Consider the following 22,403-nt stretch of genomic DNA (forward strand, 5'->3'; position numbering starts at 1 on the left):
TCCCCTTTAATTTCTTTCTTTAGAAAGTCAAAATTCTTACAGTACAGGTCTTTCACTTTTTTGGTTATTGTTACCCCAAGGTATTTTATGTTGTTTGTGGCAACTGTAAAGGGTGATGTTTCTCTGATTTCTTTCTCCACCAATGTGTCATTTGTATATAGGAGGGCTACAGATTTTTTTGAGTTAATCTTGTCTCCTGCCACTTTGCTGAAGGTGTTTATCAGCTGTAGGAGTTCCCTGGTACAATTTTCCAGGTCACTTTTGTAGACTGTCATATCATCTGCAAATAGTGAGAGTTTGACTTCTTCCTTTCCAATTTGCATTCCCTTGATCTCCTTTGTCTTACTGCTCTAGTTAGAACTTCAAGGACATATTGAAGAGGTATGGAGAGAGTGGACAGCCTTGTCTTGTCCCTGATTTTAGAGGAATTGCATTGAATTTCTCTCCATTTAATTTGATGTTCTCTATGGAGGGATACTCTCTCAGCCTAGCTACATGGTGGAGGGCCTAGGCCCTGCACAAAATGATGTGACAGAGTTCGAAGATCCCACATGGAAGGCCTCATCCTCTTTGGGGAGATTATGGGAGTGGGATGGGTGTTGGTGGGGAGCATGTGAGGAATGGAGGGAGAGGGAAACGGGATTGGTGTGTAAAATAAGATTTTTTTTTTTAAATTTAAACACAAAAATTTATTTTAAAAAAGGAAAAAAACACATTCAATCATGTGATGGAAACTGTTCAAGATTTGAAAATTAAAATAGAGGCAATGAAGTAAACATAATCTGAGGGAATTCTGGAAATGAAAGTCTGTGTAAATGAATGGGAACTACAGATGCAAGCATAACCAAGAGTGAGCAAGATCTGGAAGAGAGAATATCTGGCATTAAATATACCATAGAGGAAATAGATTCATCAGTCAAAGAAAACATTCAAACCAACTAAGTCTTAACACGAAACTTCCAGGAAATCACGGACTCCATGAGAAGACCAAACCTAAGAATAATAGGGATAGAAAGAGAAGAATCCCAGCTCAAAGTCACACAAAATATATTCACAAAAATTGTAGTAGAAACTTTGGCAACCTAGAAATGGATATTCCTATGAGGATACCAGAAGTTTACAGAACATCAAATGGACTGGACCAAAACAAAAGTGCACTGGCCACGCAATAACAAAAACATGAAACATACAGGAAAATAAAGAATATTGAGAACTGGAAAGGAAAATATCCAAATACCATATAAGGACAGACCCATCAGACTAACACCTGATTTTTCAGTGGAGACTCTGAATGCCAGAAGGTCCTGGACAGATGTAATGCAGACATACCAAGAGACCATAGATGCCAGTACAGACCACTATACCTGCAAAGCTTTCAATTACCATAGACAGAGAAAAGAAGACATTCCATTCCAAAACCAATTTAAACAATACCTAAAGTACTAGAAGGAAATCTCTAACCCAACATAATTAGTTGCACCCAGGAAAACATAGGCAATAGAAAAATCTCACATCAGCAAATCCCATAGAAGGGAAATACACTTTTACCAGCAACAAAATTCAGGCTATTTACTTTCACTTGTCACTAATATTCCCTATTATCAATGGACTCAATTTGCTTATAAAAGACGCAGGCTAACAAAGTGGATACAAAAGTAGTAGCTGACCTTGTGCTGCATACAAGAAATACACTTCAACCTCCTGTTACGATAAATCTTTCCACCAAAAGCCGCTGAGCCCCACCGCCACGTGTGAGCTTTACGCCAGCCGCCCACCCGAGTTAGGCCCAAATGAATACACAGAAACTTGTATTAGGTGCAAAGTTGCTTGGCCAATGACTAGGATTCCTCATCTGTTAACTCAGTCTCAATTAACATACATCTATATATTTTATAAGACTTATATTATCGGATGCCTTATTGGAGTCCGTCCTTGCCGGTGGCTCACATCCTGCCGCTGGAGGAGGTGAACGGGAAAAGGGACACTTCCTGTTTCTCCTTCGCTTAAATATGAGTCTCCTTGCTATGTTACTTCCTGCCTGGATCAGCACTTCTCTACTACATTTCCCAGAATTCTCTTTGACTCCTAGTTCTGTCTAAATTGCTGTCTCATTGGCCAAACAGTATTTTATTTAACAATCAATAAGATAAACATACATAGTAGTACATTCCCCATCAACCTCCTAACTGTGAATGTTTATAAGTTTATCTGGGAGTACACATAGACAGCACTAAGACAAAGGTTGTGAAGGAGCACTGAGTGTGAAGTGAGTAAAAGAACACACCCCCATGAGTAGTGGCTGCAGCATTTTCAATTCTCTATGTATACAATTTGAGGGGGGCTCACATGGATGAATAAAAGTTCTATGGACTGATATCCCCTTACCTTTTCCAAGGCCATCATCCTCCTAGCCATTAATGGATGAGACTGCTCTGACAAACTATACATTTTAAGGGGAAGATCTGGTTAAAAAAATCTGGTGACCAGAAGGTGCAGTGGAGAACTTCCACCTCTGGACTTTCAGCAGAGTCCTCTCTGTCTATGTTGGTAGCTATAGCATCTATAAAGAAACTTAACTGGAATCCGTGTCTCCTCAAGAATACATTTAAGGATATCTCTATAGGTACTATGTTGAGAGACGAGTTAGCTTGAAGATGAAAAGTGGAATTCTAGAAGAATGTTGAAAATGTATCATGGAGAGACCTGGGTCTTGGGAGATGTGTCCCACTCATGGAGAAACTAACTGTGTTTGCAAGAGCGTGTGCTATTTCTTGCCTTTATGGCTTCTTATTTAACCTTCTTGAACTAGTCTTCCTGACTGCTTTGACTTTCTTAGACATGGTATGTGAAATACTAGTTCACATATAGCCAATACACAGAAAGGCACCAAGGCACAGAATCTTGTTCTGACTCCATCTGTAGTCCTAGGTACAGAGGTGCATTCGCCTTTGTGTGTGCAAATTCCCTCCTGGATTGGAAGCATTGCCCAGTCTATGCTGTCATTTGAAGGAATATGCATCAATTTAATAAAAGGTGACAGTCTGTGAAGAAGTAATTAGAGAAAGCCTGCTTAGATGTTTAGAGTTAAAAAGAGAAATGAATACACAGTCTGTGGGCATTGTTATATCTTCACATTTTATTTTATCATAATTCACCATAACTCAAGGAGTACCTTGATACAGTGACTGCAAATTGCTTTTTCTGGATGACATTTGGAACCAGGTTATAGAATGATACTCTAAGATAGAAATAACTTAGCATGTAGCAAACCTGTATAGTATAATCATGAAAATTTACATAGAGAGTAGAGACTTTGGATTTCTCGAGAATAAAATCATACACATTAAGAAAGCATGATGAATTGCTGAATTGTCTTAAGGGCTTCAGAAACGAAACTATATATTGACACAGTTTTGCTGTATCAAATGTCAAATTTACAAAATGTTTAAGAATGTTTACATAGATTATTCAAATCTGTTTGTCAGTACCCATCGTTGATAGAGTAAATGAATATTTTTGAAATCCAGTTGTCAAATTGATAAAATCTGTGAATTATCCATGTGGAGGAAATCCCAAATTTGACTTCATTTCCTCAACAAATGAAATCAAAACACAAAAGTATTAGTGAATGCAAGAGGAAGAGTCAAAATGTGGCATATATTTCAACATGAAAAATAATGGATACAGATTTAAGGTAGCCTAATAACTTGACTGAAAGAAATAACAGTTTATAGGAAAAAATGCCATGTTATAACTTCATGTGTGAGCGTTCAGATGGGGAAGAACAATCATGCTTCAAAGCTCTTTAATTTAAGAAACAAGGGAGCTAGGCTTTACGGGTTTTCCTCCTATCCTGTTTTGTCCCTGATGTGATGTATTGAGTTCCTTTCTGGCCTTAAAAGTATGACGTAGCACTTTGGGGCAAAGATGATGACCAAGAGTGATGCACTGGAAGCCAAGATAGAGAGGACTTCCATAGCCACCATGACCTTCCCCTTGGTGCTGTGATAGACAGGGAGGAAGCTGACCCAGACACTGCAGAACACCAGCATGCTGAAAGCCAGGAACTTGGCTTCATTGAATGTGTCAGGCAGATTCCTGGACAAGAAAGCCATAAGGTAGCTCCCTAGAGCCAGTGATCCCAGGTATCCCAACATGCAGTAGAAGGCAACAGCTGAGCCTTTGTTGCAAATGATAATGATATGTCCATGTTCTGAGTGAGCATCTTTGTCAATAAATGGAGGAGAGGTTGCCAGCCAAACTCCAGAGAGAACAACTTGCAGCAGGGTGCAGATGGGAACGATGAAATTAGGGGCCCTTGATGTCAGCAGCCACCTCCTCATTCTCCCTGGAGTGGTGACCCTGAAGGCTATAAGTACAGTGAGAGTTTTGGCCAGCACAGTGGAAAGCGCCACAGTGAACAGCAGTCCAAATGTGTTCTGCTGCAGGATACAGGTGACTGTGCTAGGCCGGCCAATGAAGAGCAAAGGACAGAGAAAACACAGGGTCAGAGTGGTGAGCAGGGTGTAACTGAGAGTCCTGTTATTGGCCTTGACGATGGGAGTGTCTCTGTGTTTCAGAAACACCCAGAGAACAGCAACTGTGAGCGAGGTGAAGCCCAGGGAGATGAAGCCGAGTGTCTTCCCCAAGGGGTCATCATAGGCCAGGAATGTCACTCTCTTCTGTAAGCAGTCGTTCTTCTTTGTGTTTGGATAGTGAGTTTCTGGGCATGTCACACACTGATCTACATCTGGCAGAAATGCATGTGATCCTGAGTGGTTATATATATGGTTGGTTTTTTTTTTTTCTTTTTACCTTAAGCTATTTTTCCAGCTCTAGAACATTACAATGTTATCCGAACCATTTGCTTTGTTTAATATACAAATATTAAAGGATTTTCTAGAGAAAATAGTTAAACTCCATTGCCTTCTACTTCATGACGACATAAAGAAACGGCCTCAATGATTCCCCTGTTGTTACACATATGATCTCCCCAGTTTTCGTGAAACTGTTGTATCTGATTTACGAGTCATTATAGCACTGACATACACTGCGTGAACCTAATTTAACACTTACATTGCCTCTTCACCAATACAACTCCATGCTTAAGAGTGCATGGGAAGCCAGGCATTGGTGGCGCACGCCTTTAATCCCGGCACTCGGGAGGCAGAGGCAGGCGGATCTCTGTGAGTTCGAGACCAACCTGGTCTCCAGAGTGAGTTCCAGGACAGGCTCCAAAGCTACACAGAGAAACCCTATCTCGAAAAATCCTTATCTTATGTTCTCTTATATGTATCCCAAATGTAACTATTCTGGTAAAGTCCATGGTGTTCTTTATTTCCTCATTCTCTGAAGGAGCCTGAGTGACTGTGACACTGTCTCATAACTCTGTACAATAATAACTATGTAATGAATAGATACAGAACTGCTCATGTATTCTAAAGTCTTCATGGAACACTGCTTGAACACTCTGTTGCTGATATTTTATTAATTTACTGCTGGATTATGATGATGTATTCTAATGGATTTTTCTGTCAAATTTTCAATATATTAAGAATGTCCATATTTCTAAATGCATTCTAATTTTCAAAGTATAATGAATTCTCTTTATACAATCACATTACCATTAATATTCCCTATAAAATATATTCTGATCATTATTTTGCCCTCCCCAATTACTGTCAGATTTTCCCCACGCTCTTACCGGCCATATGGGTGCTTGGATCTGAACCTCGATGCCCTAGAAAACAGCCTGTGCTCTGAATTTTGGAGGTATCTCTCAAGCCCTATCATTATTTTCATGTTGCTCTCCTTCACTTTAACTCCCTTTCTTCTTCTTTTTTTTTAGAACATTTATTTGCTTTAAATGCCCTAGCTCATAATAAATGCTTTGTATCCCTTTTTACTGAAAGGCATATAATATACACAGCATTGAAATTAATTTATAAATTATTAAACATTCTCATTTAAGGTAGATTAGATTATCCTACAGTATTTGAATGAGTAACTTATGTAAGTGTCTAATATTATTTTTGGTGACATTTCCCCCTAAAGTCTAGTTATTTATATGAACCCATATGGAAGTTGGCTGTGGTGTGTGATATGCTTCTCCTTAATGCAAACAAAACAAGAACATGAATCAAGTGTACACTGAGTGTGTGCAAATCATATGTATCCTAGATAATGAGTAGGTGGTCCATCTTGTCAGCCTCAATATATTTCTTCAAGGAGTTAGAACCTAGTACATGTACAGTGTAAAAAGATTCCAAGTATAAAAACAAAATAAAATTTATAAAGTCCCTATTATAAAAGTAAAGAATGTAAATTCATGAGTTTTTTCCAGACGGTAACTATTTAACTAAAACATTTCAGAAATAAAAATATAACTATTCACAAAAACCTTACTCCATATAATGACTCAATTACTCTCATGTGGAGTGTAGTTATATTTTATTTTCAATCCATGTATCATCTATCTATGTATCAAACATGTATCTATGTATGTATCTAAGAAATAAAACACAACCCTTCTGACCTATTCTATTTTCAGACCATGATGGTCTCCATGATTTTGGAGATGTAAAAGGTGAGATACACAAAATGTTCCTTAATATGATAACTATGAAAAGTTGGTACTTAATTGGCATGTGTTCAACTCGGTCATGGTTAGGGTGACAATTGTCCCCACAGTCTCATTTATTTGAATAATTGGTTCCCATTTGGCGGAACATTTTAGGAAGGATAGAGATGTATGGCCTTGTAGGGACATGTGGGGTGACTTTGGGGTTTAAAAGAACTAAAGCCTTTCCCATGGGCTCTCTGTTCCTTGTGCTTATAAAGGAAGATGTTGTTGGGTATCTCCACTCTGGTCTCACACTCCAAACACCACAAAGACGTCTGGCTCAGAAAACTGCCTCATTTCACCCACACCATACCCTGCCCCTCAGAAAGCCCACCATGGGCACTTTTTCCCCTGAAACTGCTCAACTGCCTACAGACCTTCTTAAGACTAGGTCTCCAGGCAGGGTCTCTAGCCTTCCATGTAATTTTCTATGCTGTTTTTCTGAGAGTCACCCATGAGTTTCTTTGATCTGTTTATTAAATGTGTCTTTATTATTTTGGCTGTATTTGGCTTATTGCATTGGTGGAGGAACCCGATATCCAGTGATCCGATACTTATCAGATGTGCTGTCTCATCTTTTCATACTGGAATACTATTGCTCCATCATCATGAATTTGAACTCTCTGAAACCATGAGCTCCATGTTAAATGCTTCATTTTATAAGTGTTGTTGGTCATGGTTTCTTGTAATAGATAAGTATCTGAAATAAAGTTGGTATCAGGGAGTAGGTATAACATGAAAGACATGACTATATAATTAGTCTGGACAGATGAGAAAGACTTTGGGACATTGATTCATTCAAACCACTATACATGGCTTTGTTCTGCCTTCAGAGACTATAACCATCTGAAACTCTATGTCCACTTAAATACCTTGTTTTACAAATTGCTTTGACATGGTGCCTTTTCAATAGAAAAGACATTAAGACAAACACCATGGTGAAATGAACCATACCTCTTTGGTACAGGAAGAACAGTTTCCTGTAGGCAGCCCTGACACCAATTACTCAAGAACACAACCAGGTATGAATTTCAATGTCAATAGTGGCTTATTTCAGTGTGGGAAATGAACTGTAACTTAAAGTTTTCTAACAATTGCCTATTTCTTAATTTTCTTAGATTTTGCAGATGTGGACAAGTGTGGTTGTTTCTGCATCACTGATATTTACCTGTCTCATTGGAAATCTCATTCTCTGGGCAAGGGGTACAGTCAAAGCAACAGGCAACATTGCCCTCTTGGTGGGTTTTCCTGAATCCAGGATCACAACTAACACTGCATACAGACTGAGGAATCTGAGAAGAATAAAATGAATGGTAACAAATATTCAGGGTTTCATGGAATCTGTAATAAGTAGGGGTTTTAAAAATATTGAATAGTTGAATTGTTACTATTAATAAAGTGAGTCATTCAGAGGCCCTAGGTCATTACATGTCTCTAATGACATGACTTTGTTAAAAAACTGTTGAAAGATAATGAGGTAAAACTTTAGGTCCTTCACGGCATGTCTTGCTGAGACTACAAACCTACTGTCTCTTGACTCCTGGATACAAAGGCAAATAAAATATTATTCCATAGTGATGGCTCATCTTGTCAACTACACAGGTCTTAGAAACATTGTTCAAACCAACCTATGAGAATTACTGTGAAAGCTTTTCTAGATGAGGTTACTTGAGGTCAACAATCCTCTCTCAAGTAGGTGGCACCAATTAATTGGCCCTGGTTCCAGAAAAATGAAAAGGAAGAAAGTGTGTTAACTGTCTCTGGATGTTGACAGTTAATTCAATGTGAACAGCTACTTCTACTGCCTAAAATCATTGCTTCCTGCAGTGATTGAATATACCCTCTAACTTTGAGCCAAGAAAGTTTTCCTATACTCTATGTTAGGTTTCATTTTGGTAACAGCTAATGAACAACTAAAACATCTACACATTCCAGTCATAGTCTTCTTCATTGACAGGTGTCTGAAAGCTAATGCCAACTGACTATTGACTTAAACCTTCTAAGCTGGAATCAAAATAAATCTGTCAAGTGACTCATGACAATGATAGAGATAATCATGAAACAGATGCTATGATTATGACATTAAATAAAGGAGCACCTTGGAGAATATATATTTCATCCAACAAAATTGGATATGAAGACAATTATTTATATGTTGGTCATTTATGTCTATAAATGGCCTTTGTGGACAGCTAAGGGGTATGGTAAGCAGAAATACAATTTTTAAATTTTCATACAGGTCAAAATAATGAAATAAGGTGAAACCCACCTCAGTTAGTCCTGTGGCCCACTGTATCATGTGATCAGATAAGAACAACTTCTGGCCTTCTGGAGCATTTGGAGAAAATGTCCCTACCTTCACATTTAACTTGAGACCTTTTGGAAAATTCCAAAAATTGAGAATGTCGTATTCTTCATGTGACTTCCTTTTCCAATTCATAACCACCTTGTCTCCAGTATGATTGAAGAGTTGTATGTTCTTTAGAAAAGGGTTAAGCTAAAGGAGATGCATGATGTTATGTCACATAAACTCCAGAGAAGTGCAATAGAGGCAGAATCAGAAAATATCTCTTATTGATGTTAATCCCTGATGTGAAAAGCACTTTTAGTATAGATATATATCACAACAATCAAATGATACCCAAGGATAATGGAAACATCATTATGCTTCTAAAATATCCCAATAACTTTGATAGAAAATTGTAGAACCAAGCACTCCCAAATCATGAATGTGCATAGTGAAATCTCTCCCTCCCTTTTGAAAATAAAGTCATTACTGAAGAAGTCTTGAAATTAATGACAGTTTTACTATGCAAAATGAATGATTTAATGACATATGAGTTTGGAAGTCTTCATGCTCAATAGAAAATTCTTTGTCTCTGACTCTTGTGTTGACTGAAATCTCTGGGATAAATCAAGTTTTTACATTGAAAATTTTACCCAGAAATATCATAGGACCCTTGGTAATACAACTATATTTTGATTTAAAACAAATTCCTTCTTGCATAGTCTGTCCTGCAGATTTTTGATAAAATAATCTAAAATGTATATTATCTAGTTTGAGTGAATTTATAGAGCCTTAGAGTGTCATGTTGCTGCCGGCATGATACTAGAGAAATAGCATTACCTGCCACGGGATGAATTCTTTCTCTTTTCCTCCTCCAAGTGCTTCAAACTGTACTTGATTGAGCATCATCTCATGTAGACTGTGGGCCACAATATACACCGCATTGTACACATTGTAACTCTCTTCACTCATAGCCATGTCAAATATATTCCCTGGCAAGAACTCCAAGGAGGCATTAGGCAGACAGTTATCCACAATTTTACAATCTTCCCTCAAAAATGAGCAATTGAAGAATGAATGCCACAGTACATGAAGATAAATGTCTTCTGGGTATTTGGAAGGATTGACTGTCTTAATAAAATCTGTGAAATTAATAATCTCCTCATTATGGTGTGAAAAAATAAGGGAACCATGCAATACATCTAACAGGAAATAGTTATCAAATTTAGCAGCATCCCATTGTGAGTTCATGACCCAGACTTTCCATGTAAATAACTTCTGTTTAATATTTACAATCAAGCTTAGTAGAGAATCAGAGTCACCATAAATAATAATCACATTGGCCGTTGATTCCAGGATCTGCACCTGATTTTTCCAGGATGTGGTGAGAAACGAACCCCTGGTGACCAGGATCATTTCCACAAATGCTATGCAGACTCCATTTTTCTCCAGGTCACTTCTCAAATCTGACAGAGTCTGGGCACCTTTGTCATCATCTATCATAAAAAGTCCAACCCAAATCCAGTGAAAATGAAGCATCAAAGATACAATTCCAAGCACCAGATATGTGTCCTTGGGGGCCACTTGGTATATGGAATAGAACTGTCTTTGTTCACTCAGGGTAGCATCAAAAGGCCCAAAAGTAAGCTGTAGAGAAAAACAATCAGACCCAAGAACATTGTTATAAAACTCAACTCAATTCTACAGCAATGTTTTGAAGCCTGTTGGACAATAGTTCTTTGAAGGACAAACCTGCCTTCCTATGGGTTTCCAGAAAAGTACAGAATATATTCAAAAGTTCAATGCTGTGCTTTCTGTAGTCCAGCCTTTTTCTTCTCCCTGTTCTATATTACATGAATACAGATGCAATACAAACTGTCTTCATCGTTTGCCTACCCATAAGAGTGATTTGAGTTTACCTGTTTTTCCTAAGACACCAAAAAGATCGTCAAGCAGAGTGGACATCAGGTCCTAGCCCATCACCATCTCTCACCTGTGGAAATTTATAAAGATCCAGCAGTGTTCCTATGTATTCAGATATTGCCCAGGATGGTCCTGTAAGTACAGCAGTTGACATGCTCTCCCTTGCACACCTATAGTTGGGGAGGGCATAGCCAGGGCCTGAAAGTATTCCAAAAAGATTGGCCAGAGTATATCTTTGACCCTCTGGGACATTCTGAACCACAAATCCCAGGGTTGTGTTTGGTAATAGAAGGGGATTGCTGTTGATCTCCTCAATGGCAAACATCATGGCCAAAATACATTGGTAATTCCTCAACTTAAACCTGCATAGAAGGCAAAAGACTATTTAAGAGAAAGACTCACACCACATAACACATGACAAATGTGCAAGATTGGTGCAATGACTTTCACAGTTTTAATACTTCCTTTAAAAAATCCTTATTTAAGTATCTTCCCATCATTTGTTTGCATTATAATGGGAATATTAGTTCTTTGGGATCTCCTGGCCTGTGGATTGTGGACATGTTGACTCTCCCCAGTGGACCAAGCAACCCAGAGTCTGCTGACATCCCTGTGGTAGTCCAGTCCCCACTGAGGGGAGAGGTGACTGTGGGCCCCTGTCTCAGTCCTGACTTTGACTTGCCTACTTTGGGATCACCCGGCCTGAGGACTGCAGACATGTTGACTCACCCCACAGGATCAAGCCATCCAGAGTCTGCCAACACTTCAGTGCTATTCCCGGAACTCCCATTGGGAGAGAGTTTCTCAGACCTGCCTGCACCCATCATGAGACCCATCAGAGTACTGGACCTACTTTCACCCACTGGAAGAGAACCTTGGACCCATACCAACCAGTAGAGAAAGAGAGCCCATCTGCACCCATTGAAAAAAGGGATGGGAAGACAACAATATAGGAAGACACTCAACAACAGAAAAAATAATATGACACCACTAGAGTCTACAGATTCTACACCAGCAAGACCTGAGCATCCCAACAGAGATGAAGCAGAAGAAAATGACCTCAAAAAACAAAAAATTCAAGAAATGTAGGAAAAGATAATCCAAAAATTGCAATAAACAATTCAATCAGTGCAAGGTGTAAAAGCAAATTAGAGACAATAAAAGAACCACAGTCTGAGGGAATGTTGGAATTAGAAAGCCTGGGCAAATGATCAGGAGCTGCAGATGCAAACATAACCAACAGTATACAAGATATTTAAGAGAGGATATAAGACATTGGAGATACACTAGGAGAAATAGATTCATCGACCAAAGAAAATGTTAACTTCAACAAATCCCTAGCACAAAATTTCCAGGAAATATGGGACACCTTCAAAAGGCCAAACCTAAGAATAATAGATACAGAAGAAGGTGAAGTAGCCCAACTCAATGATGCATAAAAATATTCAAAAATTATAGAAGAAAACTTCCCAACCTAAAGAAAGCATGCCAATGAAAGTACAAGAAGCTTACAGAACACCAAATAGAGTGGATCACCAAAAGTGTGCCCTCACTACATAATAATCAAAACCCCAAACATACAGAATAAAGAGAGAATATTAAGTATAGCAAAGAAAAAAGCCCAAGTAACATATGAAGGCAAAACTATCAGAATTACACCTGACTTCTCCATGGAAACTCTGAAAACCAGAAGGTCCTGCATAGATATTCTAAAAACACTAAGAGACCATGGATACCATCCCAGACTACTATGCCCAGCAAAGCTTTTGATCACTATAAATAGTGAAAATAAGCTATTCCATGGCAAAACCAGATTTAACCAATACATGCCCACTAATTCAGCCATACAGAGTACTGGAAGAAAAACTCCAACCCAAGAATGTTAACTACACTAAAAAACATAGGCAATAGATAATCCCACTTTACCAAAATTCAAAAGAAAAAGTGGGATAAATCTACATACAATAAAACCACCACCATCAAATAAAAAAACCCAAGAATTAACACCCAATGGTCCTTAATTTCTTTCAATATTAATGATCTTAACTGGCCTATAAGAAGACATAGGTATCAGAATGGATCCAAAGACAGAATACATCTTCCTGCTGCATACAAGAAACACACCACAAATTCAAAGACAAATGTTACTTCAGAGTAAAGGGTTGAGATAAGATTTTCCAATCAAATGGACACAAGAAATAAGCTGGTGTAGCTATACTTAATATCTAACAAATTAGACTTCAAACTAAAATCAATCAAAGGAGATGAAGAAGGTCACTTCATATTCAAAACATGAAAAATTCATCAGGATGAAGTCTCAATTCTGAACATCTAACCCCCAACTACAAAGGAGCCCACATTTGTAAAAACATTAGTAAAACACAAATCACACATAAAACCTGACACACTTATAGTGGGAGACTTCAACACCCCACTCTTACCACTAGACAGGACCACCAGAGCAAAACTTAACAAAGAAACAAAGAACTAACAGAAGTTATGACCCAATTGGTCTAAACAGACACCTAGGCAAACATTCTTTCCAAACACAAAAGAATATACCTTCTTCTCAACACCACCTGGATCCTTCTTTAATATTGGTCAGATATTAGCCAACAAAGTAAACCTCAGCAAATACAAAAAAGTTGGAATAACCACCTGTATCCTATCAGACCACCATGCTTTGAAGTTAAAATTCAACAGCAATAAAATTGCAGAAACCTAGCAAATGCATGCAATTGAACAATATGCAATTGCACCATTCCTAGGTCAAGGAAAAAATGAAGAAAGAAATTAAAGACTTCCTAGAATTAAATGAAAATGAAGACACAACATCCCCAAACTTATGGGACACTTTGAAAGCAGTACTGAGAGGAAAGTTCATAGCACTAAGTGCCCACATGAAGAACCTGGAGAAAAGTCACACTAGAAAATTAACAGCACAACTGAAAGTTCTAGAACAAAAAGAAGCAAACTCACCCCAGAGGAGGACATGCCAGGAAGTAATCAAAATGAGGGCTGAAATCAATAATGTAGAAACCAGGAAAAATACAAGGAATCAATGTAACAAAGAGTTGGTTCTTTGAGAAAATCAACAACATAGGCAATCCTTTATCCAAAATAACCAAAAGACAGATAGATAACATGCAAATTCACAAAATCAGAAAAGAAAAAGGGGACATAACAATGGACACTGAGGATATGCAAAGAATCTTCAGGTCATACTTTGAAAATTTGTACTCCACAAGATTTGAAAATTTAAAGAAAATGGACAGTTTTCTGGATATATGTCAATTACCAAAATTAAATCCAGATCACATAAACAGATTAAACAACCTATAAGCCCTAATGAAACAGAAGCAGTCATCAAAAGCCTCCCAAACAAAAAAAGCCCAGGAACAGATGGCTTCTGCAGAATTCTATCAGAAATTCAAACAAGAGCTAATACCAATAATCTTCAAATTGTGTCACACAATAGAAGCAGAAAGATCATTTCTAACTTCTCTTTTTTCTTCAGATTCTTTTATTTGAATTAGAAACAGGATTGTTTTACATGACAATCCCAGTTCCCTTCTCCCTTCTGTCACCCCCTACCACCCTGCCCCAACTAAAACCCTACCTATCACATATCCTTTCTGCTCGCCTGGATGGTGAGGCCTTCCATAGGGTGTCATCAGAGCCTATCATATACATTGGGATAGGGCCTAGGCCCACCCCCGTGTGTCTTGGCTCAGGGAGTATTCTTCTATGTGGAATGGGCTCCCAAAATCCACACCTATGCTAGGGATAAGTACTGAACTACTACAGGAGGTCCTGTAGATTTCCGAGGTTTCCTCACAGAAACCCATGTTCCTAGGGTCTAGATCAGTCCCATGCTGGTGTTCGAGCTATCAGTCTGGGAGCAAGAGTTCAGGTCAGCTGTTTCTGTGGGTTTCACCAGCCTGGTCTGGACCCCTGTGCTCATCATTCCTCCTTCTCTGAATCTGAATTCCAGTTCAGTTCAGTGATTAGTTGTTGGTGTCTGCTTCTACTTTCACCAGCTACTGCATGAGGGCTATCGGGTGGCATATAAGTCAGTCATCAATCTCATTATCAGGGGAGGGCATTTAAGGTAGCTTCTCCTCTGTTGCTTAGATTGTTATCTGGTGTCATCTTTGTAGCTCTCCAGACATTTCCCTAGTGCCTGATTTCTCGGTAAACCTAAAATATCTCCCTCTATTATGATATCTCCATTCTTGTTATCTTCTATTCTTCCCCTGACTCAACCTTTCTGCTCCCTCATGTCCTCTGCATCCCTCCTCTCCTCCCCTTCTCATTCTCCTGTCTCCCTCCCCCATCTTCTCTTGCTCTCAATTTGCTCAGGGGATCTTGTCCCTTTCCCCTTCTCCAGGGGACCATGTATGTCTCTCTTAAGGTCCTCCTTGTTTACTAGCTTCTCTGGCAGTGTGGATTGTAGGCTGGCAATCCTTACTCTATGTCTAAAATCCACATAAGAGTGAGTACATGTCATGTTTGTGCAACTTAAAAGACAGGTGTTACCTCAGAGTAAAGGGTTGGTAAAAGATTTTCCAATCAAATGGGCCCAAGAAACAAGCTGGTATAGCAATACTAATATCTAACAAATTAGACTTCAAACTAAAATCAATAAAAAGAGACGAAGAAGGGCATTTCATACTCATCACAGGAAAAGTCCATCAAGATGAAGTCTCAATCCTGAACATCTATGCCCCAAATACGAAGGCATCACATTTGTAAAAGAAACATTACTAAAGCTCAAACTACGCATAAAACCACACACACTTATAGTAGGAGACTTCAACACCCCCCTTACACCACTAGACAGGAGCACCAGACAGAAACTTAACAAAGAAACAAAGGATCTGACAGAAGTTATGACCCAACTGGTTTTAACATATATCTATTGAACATTCCATCCAAACACAAAAGAATATATCTTCTTCTCAGCACCACATGGCACCTTCTGCTGTTCTGCCTCTGACTAACTGTTCTTGATAACTGAAGTATGTCAACTGAAATCATGGTTTTTGTCCTCGAAGCTTCACTGTGAGACAGGATTGAGGCTACTATGGGGTCTGGAACACCTGGTGTAGTTGTTGGTCAGATATCAATGCTGTTATTTGGTTTCAACCAAATGTCTAAGCATTCTTCTCTGGTGAACACTCTACAACAGAAGTTTATTTAAATCTTCCATGTTGTTAAAGTTTTTATTGCATCTCTCTTTCTTTGACTTGGGTTAACATATTCACAGGTATTTTATTTGGGGAGTTATGTCGAGAGGAATTGGTTCTTTGATTTCTTTCTCAGAATGCTTAGCATTTGTATATCATGTTTTGAATGCTGTTTTTTAAATGTCTGTTGAATGTCTGTATCAGCTGTGTGATATTTCTGATACAGGCCTTAGGATCAATTTCTTTTTGCATTTCACTATAACATCTGCAAATAAAGATGCTTTGACTTCTTTTCTTGTTCCTGAAAGCTTTATTTCTTTAAGTTCCTTTATTTCTCTTGGTAGAAATACAAGTACTGTGTTGAATAGAAGTGGTTAGAATGGACATCTTTGTCCTTTTCAGAAATGCATTGAAAGACTGATTTTTTTCTTCAATTCTGATGATGCTTGAGGTAGGTTTATTATATGTAGCCTTTATAATGCTGAGCTACATTCTCTAAATCCCTATTTTCTCCTGGACTTTTACCATGACATCATATTGGATATTACCAGAGGTCTTTAATCCACTTTATCAGCAGATCAATTTTTTTCCTGTATTTTGGGCTGTTTATATGGTGGATTACATTAATTGATTTAATGATGTTAAAGCAGTCTGACATTGCTTGGATGAGGCAATATGATTATGGCATATAACCATTTTGATGTGTTCTTTAATTGAGTTTACAACTGGTTAGTTTGTGTCAATGTTCATCAAACATTAACCTATGTTTTTTCCCCACTTTGGTAGAGTCTTCCTATTTTTTCAATTCAAGGTATTACTGGCTTTATAACATAAATGATCTTTTTCTTCCTAAATGTATGATAGTTTTAGTGCTATTTTTCTTTGAAAGACTGCTGCAAATTTGCAGTGACCCCATCATGAGCTTTTTTGGGTATGGGGATGTTTTTAATTATTGTTTTATCTCACCTTATGTTATGGATATATTTAGCTTAATAACTTCATGTTTAATCTTGAGTGGTAATATGTTCATCTGGGAATTTATCCATGCCTTGAAATGTATCCAATTTAGAGGGTTACATATGCTTTCAAACATCTCTTATGATTTTCCTATTTTCCTTAGTGTCTGTTGTAATGGCTCTCCTCATACATTTAACTTCTTTTGATTATTTACCTTTTATTTTTGTTATTTTAGGTACAGTTTGTCAATCTACTTATCTTTAGATTCATTCATTCTTTTTTATCAATTTTTCCATTTCTGAGTCATTAATTTCTGCCCTGATTTTGATGATCTCTTTCCACTTACCTTTTTGAGTTTTTAATTATTCTTACATTTTCAAGGTTTTTAAGGGGTCTCATCCAGTTATTAATTTTTGACTTCTCAAACATTTTGATTTGGGTTCTCAGTGCCATAAACTTTTCTCCTATGACTGCTTTCATTTTCCCCATAGATTTTGTTATGTTGTGATTTGATATTCATGCAACACAAAGAATTTTATAACTTCCTTCTTGCTTTCTTCAATCAACTTTGGTTCAGTTTTGTATAACTCAGCTTACATATATTTGTTTTCTTTCCACCCTTTCTTTTGTTGTTTATGTCTAATTTAGTCTATTGCAGCTTGTTGGAAAGCATTTAAGTGATCTCAATTTTTCTGTATTTTAGAAACTTGCTTTTTTCTTAATTGTGGTTTATTTTGGAGAACTTCATATATATAGGACCACAAATACTTCCCAATGTTATAAAATGTGATAGCTCATATGCAGAACCAAAAAAGGACAGATAAATCTGTACATGGAGAGATCAAATCACAGTCAAAGGGATGCCCATCAGAATAGCACCAGATTCTTTCAATAGATAGGAAAAAGAAGGGATATTCTACAAGTTACAAAACATCACTGGTACTCCCCAGAGTACTATATCCAGCAAAATTGTCAGTTATAAGAAATGAGAAAGGTAAACTTTTCATGATTAAAAGAGGTTGGAGGAAATTATGACCACTAAACGAGTTCTACATAAAATACAGAAAAGAAGAGTTGGGTCTGAAGAAAAGACTAACTATGTGCAAGATGGCAGGGAAGAATAAACAATTACAGAATGTAATAGAAAATGTAAAAACAACAACAAATGAAAGGATGTAATACCTACCATTTAATAATAACTACTACTATTTATGATCTCCTAATGTTTATGAAGAGACACGACAAATGAATTGAATCAGAAAACAATACCCAGGATTTATCTGATTCCAAGAAACATATTACAACAAATGATAGATAGTAAAATTAGTGTTAAAGGATGGAAAAAGGATTCCAAACAGATGTATCTAAAAAGTAAGCAGGCATAGCTATCTTAAAGTGTGACAAATTAGATATCAAACAAATCCCATTCATAAAAACAGTGAAGCATACTTTGTACTAATTAAAGGAAAAAAATCTAACGACAGGGTATAACAATTCTAATCATGTACACATTAAGCTCAGGCCTACCCAACTTATTTAATGCAATAGTATTAGATCGGAAAATCACTGATCAACCCCAGAACAGAGATGGTGAGTGATTCAATACTCCAATTTCCGCAATAGGGAAGTACTATGAAAAAGTGTAGAGAAATTCTGAAGTCAATGGGCATCATAAGTCACTTCTATCTTCATACTTAACACACTGTGAATTTCTGAATCTGTAGAAAAATCATGTATTTACAGAAATTACTGTAAGTCTACTATGCATGTAGCAGCCTTCAATAACACACTCACATAAAACAATACTTTTAAAATGTCTTCAGAATGAGCATTCTGGATCAGAAACTTCCTGTTATATACCAACCAATGTGCATTAATGATCAAAATTTTGAGGAGACTGTTTCCCCATAAAACATACTAGTTTAAAAACTTTAAGAATTATCTTTAGATCTTCCATTTTCTAAGTTTGCATTCCTTTAATTTTATGTGCATTGTATGCAAAAATGCAAAACTTAATGGGACAGTAGTTGTCTTTTTTATAGGTATTCACAAGCTGTGTTGTTTTATTAGGTCTACTTACAATGTATTTCTGGAACTTAAGAGCATTAGAAAGATATTTCTAAAATAACACTATTGTTAAACATGTAAATATTTATTTGGATTTTCTTAAACTTTTTATATAGATCATGTCTGCCTTGAAAACCTGTCTGTGATACACAAATGTTCAGATTATAGGTGTGCAACCATCTAATAACCAGCAACATTCTTACTTTGGATAAAACATGATTTGCCATAAAATGTATAGTGAATAGCATAACAAGTTTAAAGGTGAAAGGAGGGCACATTAAACTCCGTAATTTAATCATTGTACATTTTTACATATGATGAAATATCCTCTATACCCCAAATAGATATTGATGTCACGATGATAAATATATTCAATAGTTGCTTGACTTTTTAGATGAATATATATCTATATATCTCTATCTCTATCTATCTATCTATCTATCTATCTATCTATCTATCTATCTATTTGAGTACTATGGCAAACAGAGAAATGCCACACAGACAAAAATCCATCAGTCCTGTGCTTACTTTGGGTATTTTTTCCACCTGTTGTGGCCAATTTAATTCCTGAATAAATATTTCCATGTTGATCGTGTTCAGTTCAGACTTGAGTGTAAGCTGCACTTCTCATTATTAGATATGTGTTGTGTGGTTACCTACAGCTATGGGCATGTCAGCCTGGGATAAAATAAACCTGACTTCTTTTAAACCATAACACATGTTGTTTACCTTTAGCAGGACCTAAGGTACTCAATTAGAATTGTTTGTCACTATGCATTAATCTTGCATCTTTGATAATGACTGGAAGAATTTCTCAGAGTCCCTCCACAATTAATGGGGACACAGAAAGATTTTCATGACAATTAAGAAATTACATTGTATCTTTATGGACCAAATAGGTAAACATGTAAGTTATCACATTATACAAATATTAGAAGTCAGATGAAAGAATATGAAACAGATGAAGGCATTTCTAAAGTAAAGAGTTGGTCACAGTGTCTAATTCTGACATTCCTGCTCACAAATCTTCAGCAGCAAAAACACATATTATTTATCACTCACACACAAGGGAATTACTGGTCACTCACTTCGGTGGCATCAGCTCTTCTCACAGGAGCACAGCTCGACTTCTAGAGTCCCCACAATCTCTATCAATCTTCTATTAAAAATTCCATCTCCAGCAGAGCTAATATTGAAAGCACCCTCATCCTGAGGATTTACATGCATTGGGGGGGATATGGTGGAAATTCCCAGTGTTGATTGTGGAAAAGAAAATGAATACAACCCAAATTCCCATTCCCCCTTGAAATCACAAGATGAGTCACTAAGAAGAGAGCACCACAGAAGAAATCTAGGAATGCAAGAGAGAAAATGCCTTAATGGGATAAAAAGAGGAGAATGATGTTTGAATCCATACTTTCCTAGGGCACATGAATGCCAAATTTACATGATGAACAAATGGAAAAAAGACATACTCAACCATAAAATCTCTGTTGAATTTAGTCATCCTCCAATCAATTGTTCTGTTGAGTGGATAGATAGCATAAGCAGGAAAAAAGCCAGAAATCACCACATTTCCTTTCCCATTTAAACGGTAATTCATTCTGACTAAGCACTCAGTGCTGGTGTAGGAACACACAAAAGTAGGAATCTGCAGAAAACAAGAAATAAAAATCCAAGAGAACAGCATATTAGCAAAGTATCTGGCCATCTTTGAGCATGATAACATGAACTCCAAATGTTCAGTGTAGATATGCACAGCTCATATGTGAGTGCATGCTAGTTTATACTTTTATTGATGACTGTAGTTAACACTTGTAACAACCCAAGAATTTTCTGACAATATTCTTCACTCCCCTGTGGAATTCTCTTACACTTTTTCCCTGCAGGCTGTGAATCTGAGGCCCTGCATTAACAATAACAAACAAGACAGATGAAAAATATTTTTAGGATATTCTTCAGCCACAGGCAGTATGATTTCATCCAATACAGTAGAGAATCTGTCCCATAGCACAAAATTGTCTTATTGCAAATGGCAAAAAGTGTGAACTAATAAACTACTCTACTCATGAGAAAGCCATTTAAGATGAGACAAACATGTTACACCAGATGGTGCTATAATATATGAAAGGGGAAGAGTCAGAAAAGGCCCAGGCCAGGTCAGAGAAAATCACAATAGCAGACATGATTCTCTGTAGAACTAGACACTACCAGTAGTTTTGATTTCCAGGGATTCCAGGGGTCACAGAATATCCCGTCTTCCACAAATATATTTCTGAATGAATATATTGTGTTGATGGCCCGGTCTAAATAGGTTGTGCTTCTTTCTGATGTAAATAATTGTTCTGCTGAATTTATTTCTAATGATAAACTTTTTGTCAATGAAGAAATCAAGTTTCCTCTTCGAATCTTAAAGTTGACGTTCTTTAATGTTCTTTTATCCAGTAGGAATCGCTGAATCAATATATTGGGATGACACTCTCTATTCCTAGGTCATTGGGCCCATCTGTGACTTCTTCATTTCTGAGACCATAGTGGCATTATGAAACATAGTAACTTAGAAATACACTTACGTTTTTGTTATCTGCCCCCAAGAAAAAAACACTGAACATATCTTTCAGGAGAAATGCTTTTTTCCCCAAAAGCCCAGGGATGAATGAAGTCAGTTACTCTACTGTGTATTGCACTGTAACCATGATGCATGTTAATGCAAATGTAATCACAATGAAAACCAGGCACGTCCTTGAATGTAAACCATTGTGTGAACAATTACTTCTTTTTGTTAGTGATGAAACTATATTAATGGACTTGGACAGAGCCAGGTGAGGTTCACTATCCTTCCTGAAATATTCTACTTTAACAGTCTGTCTTAAGAAGCCACTCCCCCCACTACCTCCATTTTTTGAGACTCCACATACTACCCTTAACATTTGCTGTTCATTGTTTTGTTGCTGTTTGTTATTCTGACTGGGGAGGACGAACTCTTAAGAAATTAGTATTTGCATTTCCCTAATAGATATTTATGATGATTATATTTTGTTTGCTATGATAGCTTAGCCATTATTTTATTCTTTTGAGGATGCTCAGCAAAGATCCCAGGCCCACTTTGTTTGTATTTTATATACTTTAAGCAAATCTAAGTTAATTTTTAATAATCAACAGATTAATTTTCCCAGCCATATCTTAGCTTCTTCCTCCCCCTCTCCTCTGATTATTTCTCTCTAAACCGCCCATCACTTCCTCTCTTTTACATTTGCAAAAGCGCAGGTCTCCCATGTATGTCTGCCAGTCCCAGGACCATTATTAAAATTGGTCATCTGTTTGACTCATTTTTTCTTGAGGATTTTTTCTTCTTTTT

At 37.2% G+C, this 22,403-nt stretch overlaps 1 protein-coding gene across 1 annotated transcript; it reads right to left on the reverse strand.

Annotated features, from left to right (window-relative positions):
• Positions 1 to 108: 108 nt before the first annotated feature.
• LOC100760141 (vomeronasal type-2 receptor 116) lies at positions 109 to 20,735 on the reverse strand (the record flags this gene model as incomplete). The annotated part of the gene is made up of 7 exons (XM_027433925.1): positions 20,521 to 20,735; positions 10,903 to 11,194; positions 9,750 to 10,556; positions 8,892 to 9,119; positions 7,791 to 7,914; positions 3,857 to 4,750; positions 109 to 134 (listed from the first exon to the last, which is right to left on the reverse strand). Coding segments are annotated over exons 1-7 (2,586 nt in total), but the record flags the coding sequence as incomplete, so codon positions are not given.
• Positions 20,736 to 22,403: the final 1,668 nt, after the last annotated feature.

This window comes from Cricetulus griseus, chromosome 9 (genome assembly GCF_003668045.3).
Source record: "Cricetulus griseus strain 17A/GY chromosome 9, alternate assembly CriGri-PICRH-1.0, whole genome shotgun sequence".
Classification (NCBI taxonomy): domain Eukaryota; kingdom Metazoa; phylum Chordata; class Mammalia; order Rodentia; family Cricetidae; genus Cricetulus; species Cricetulus griseus.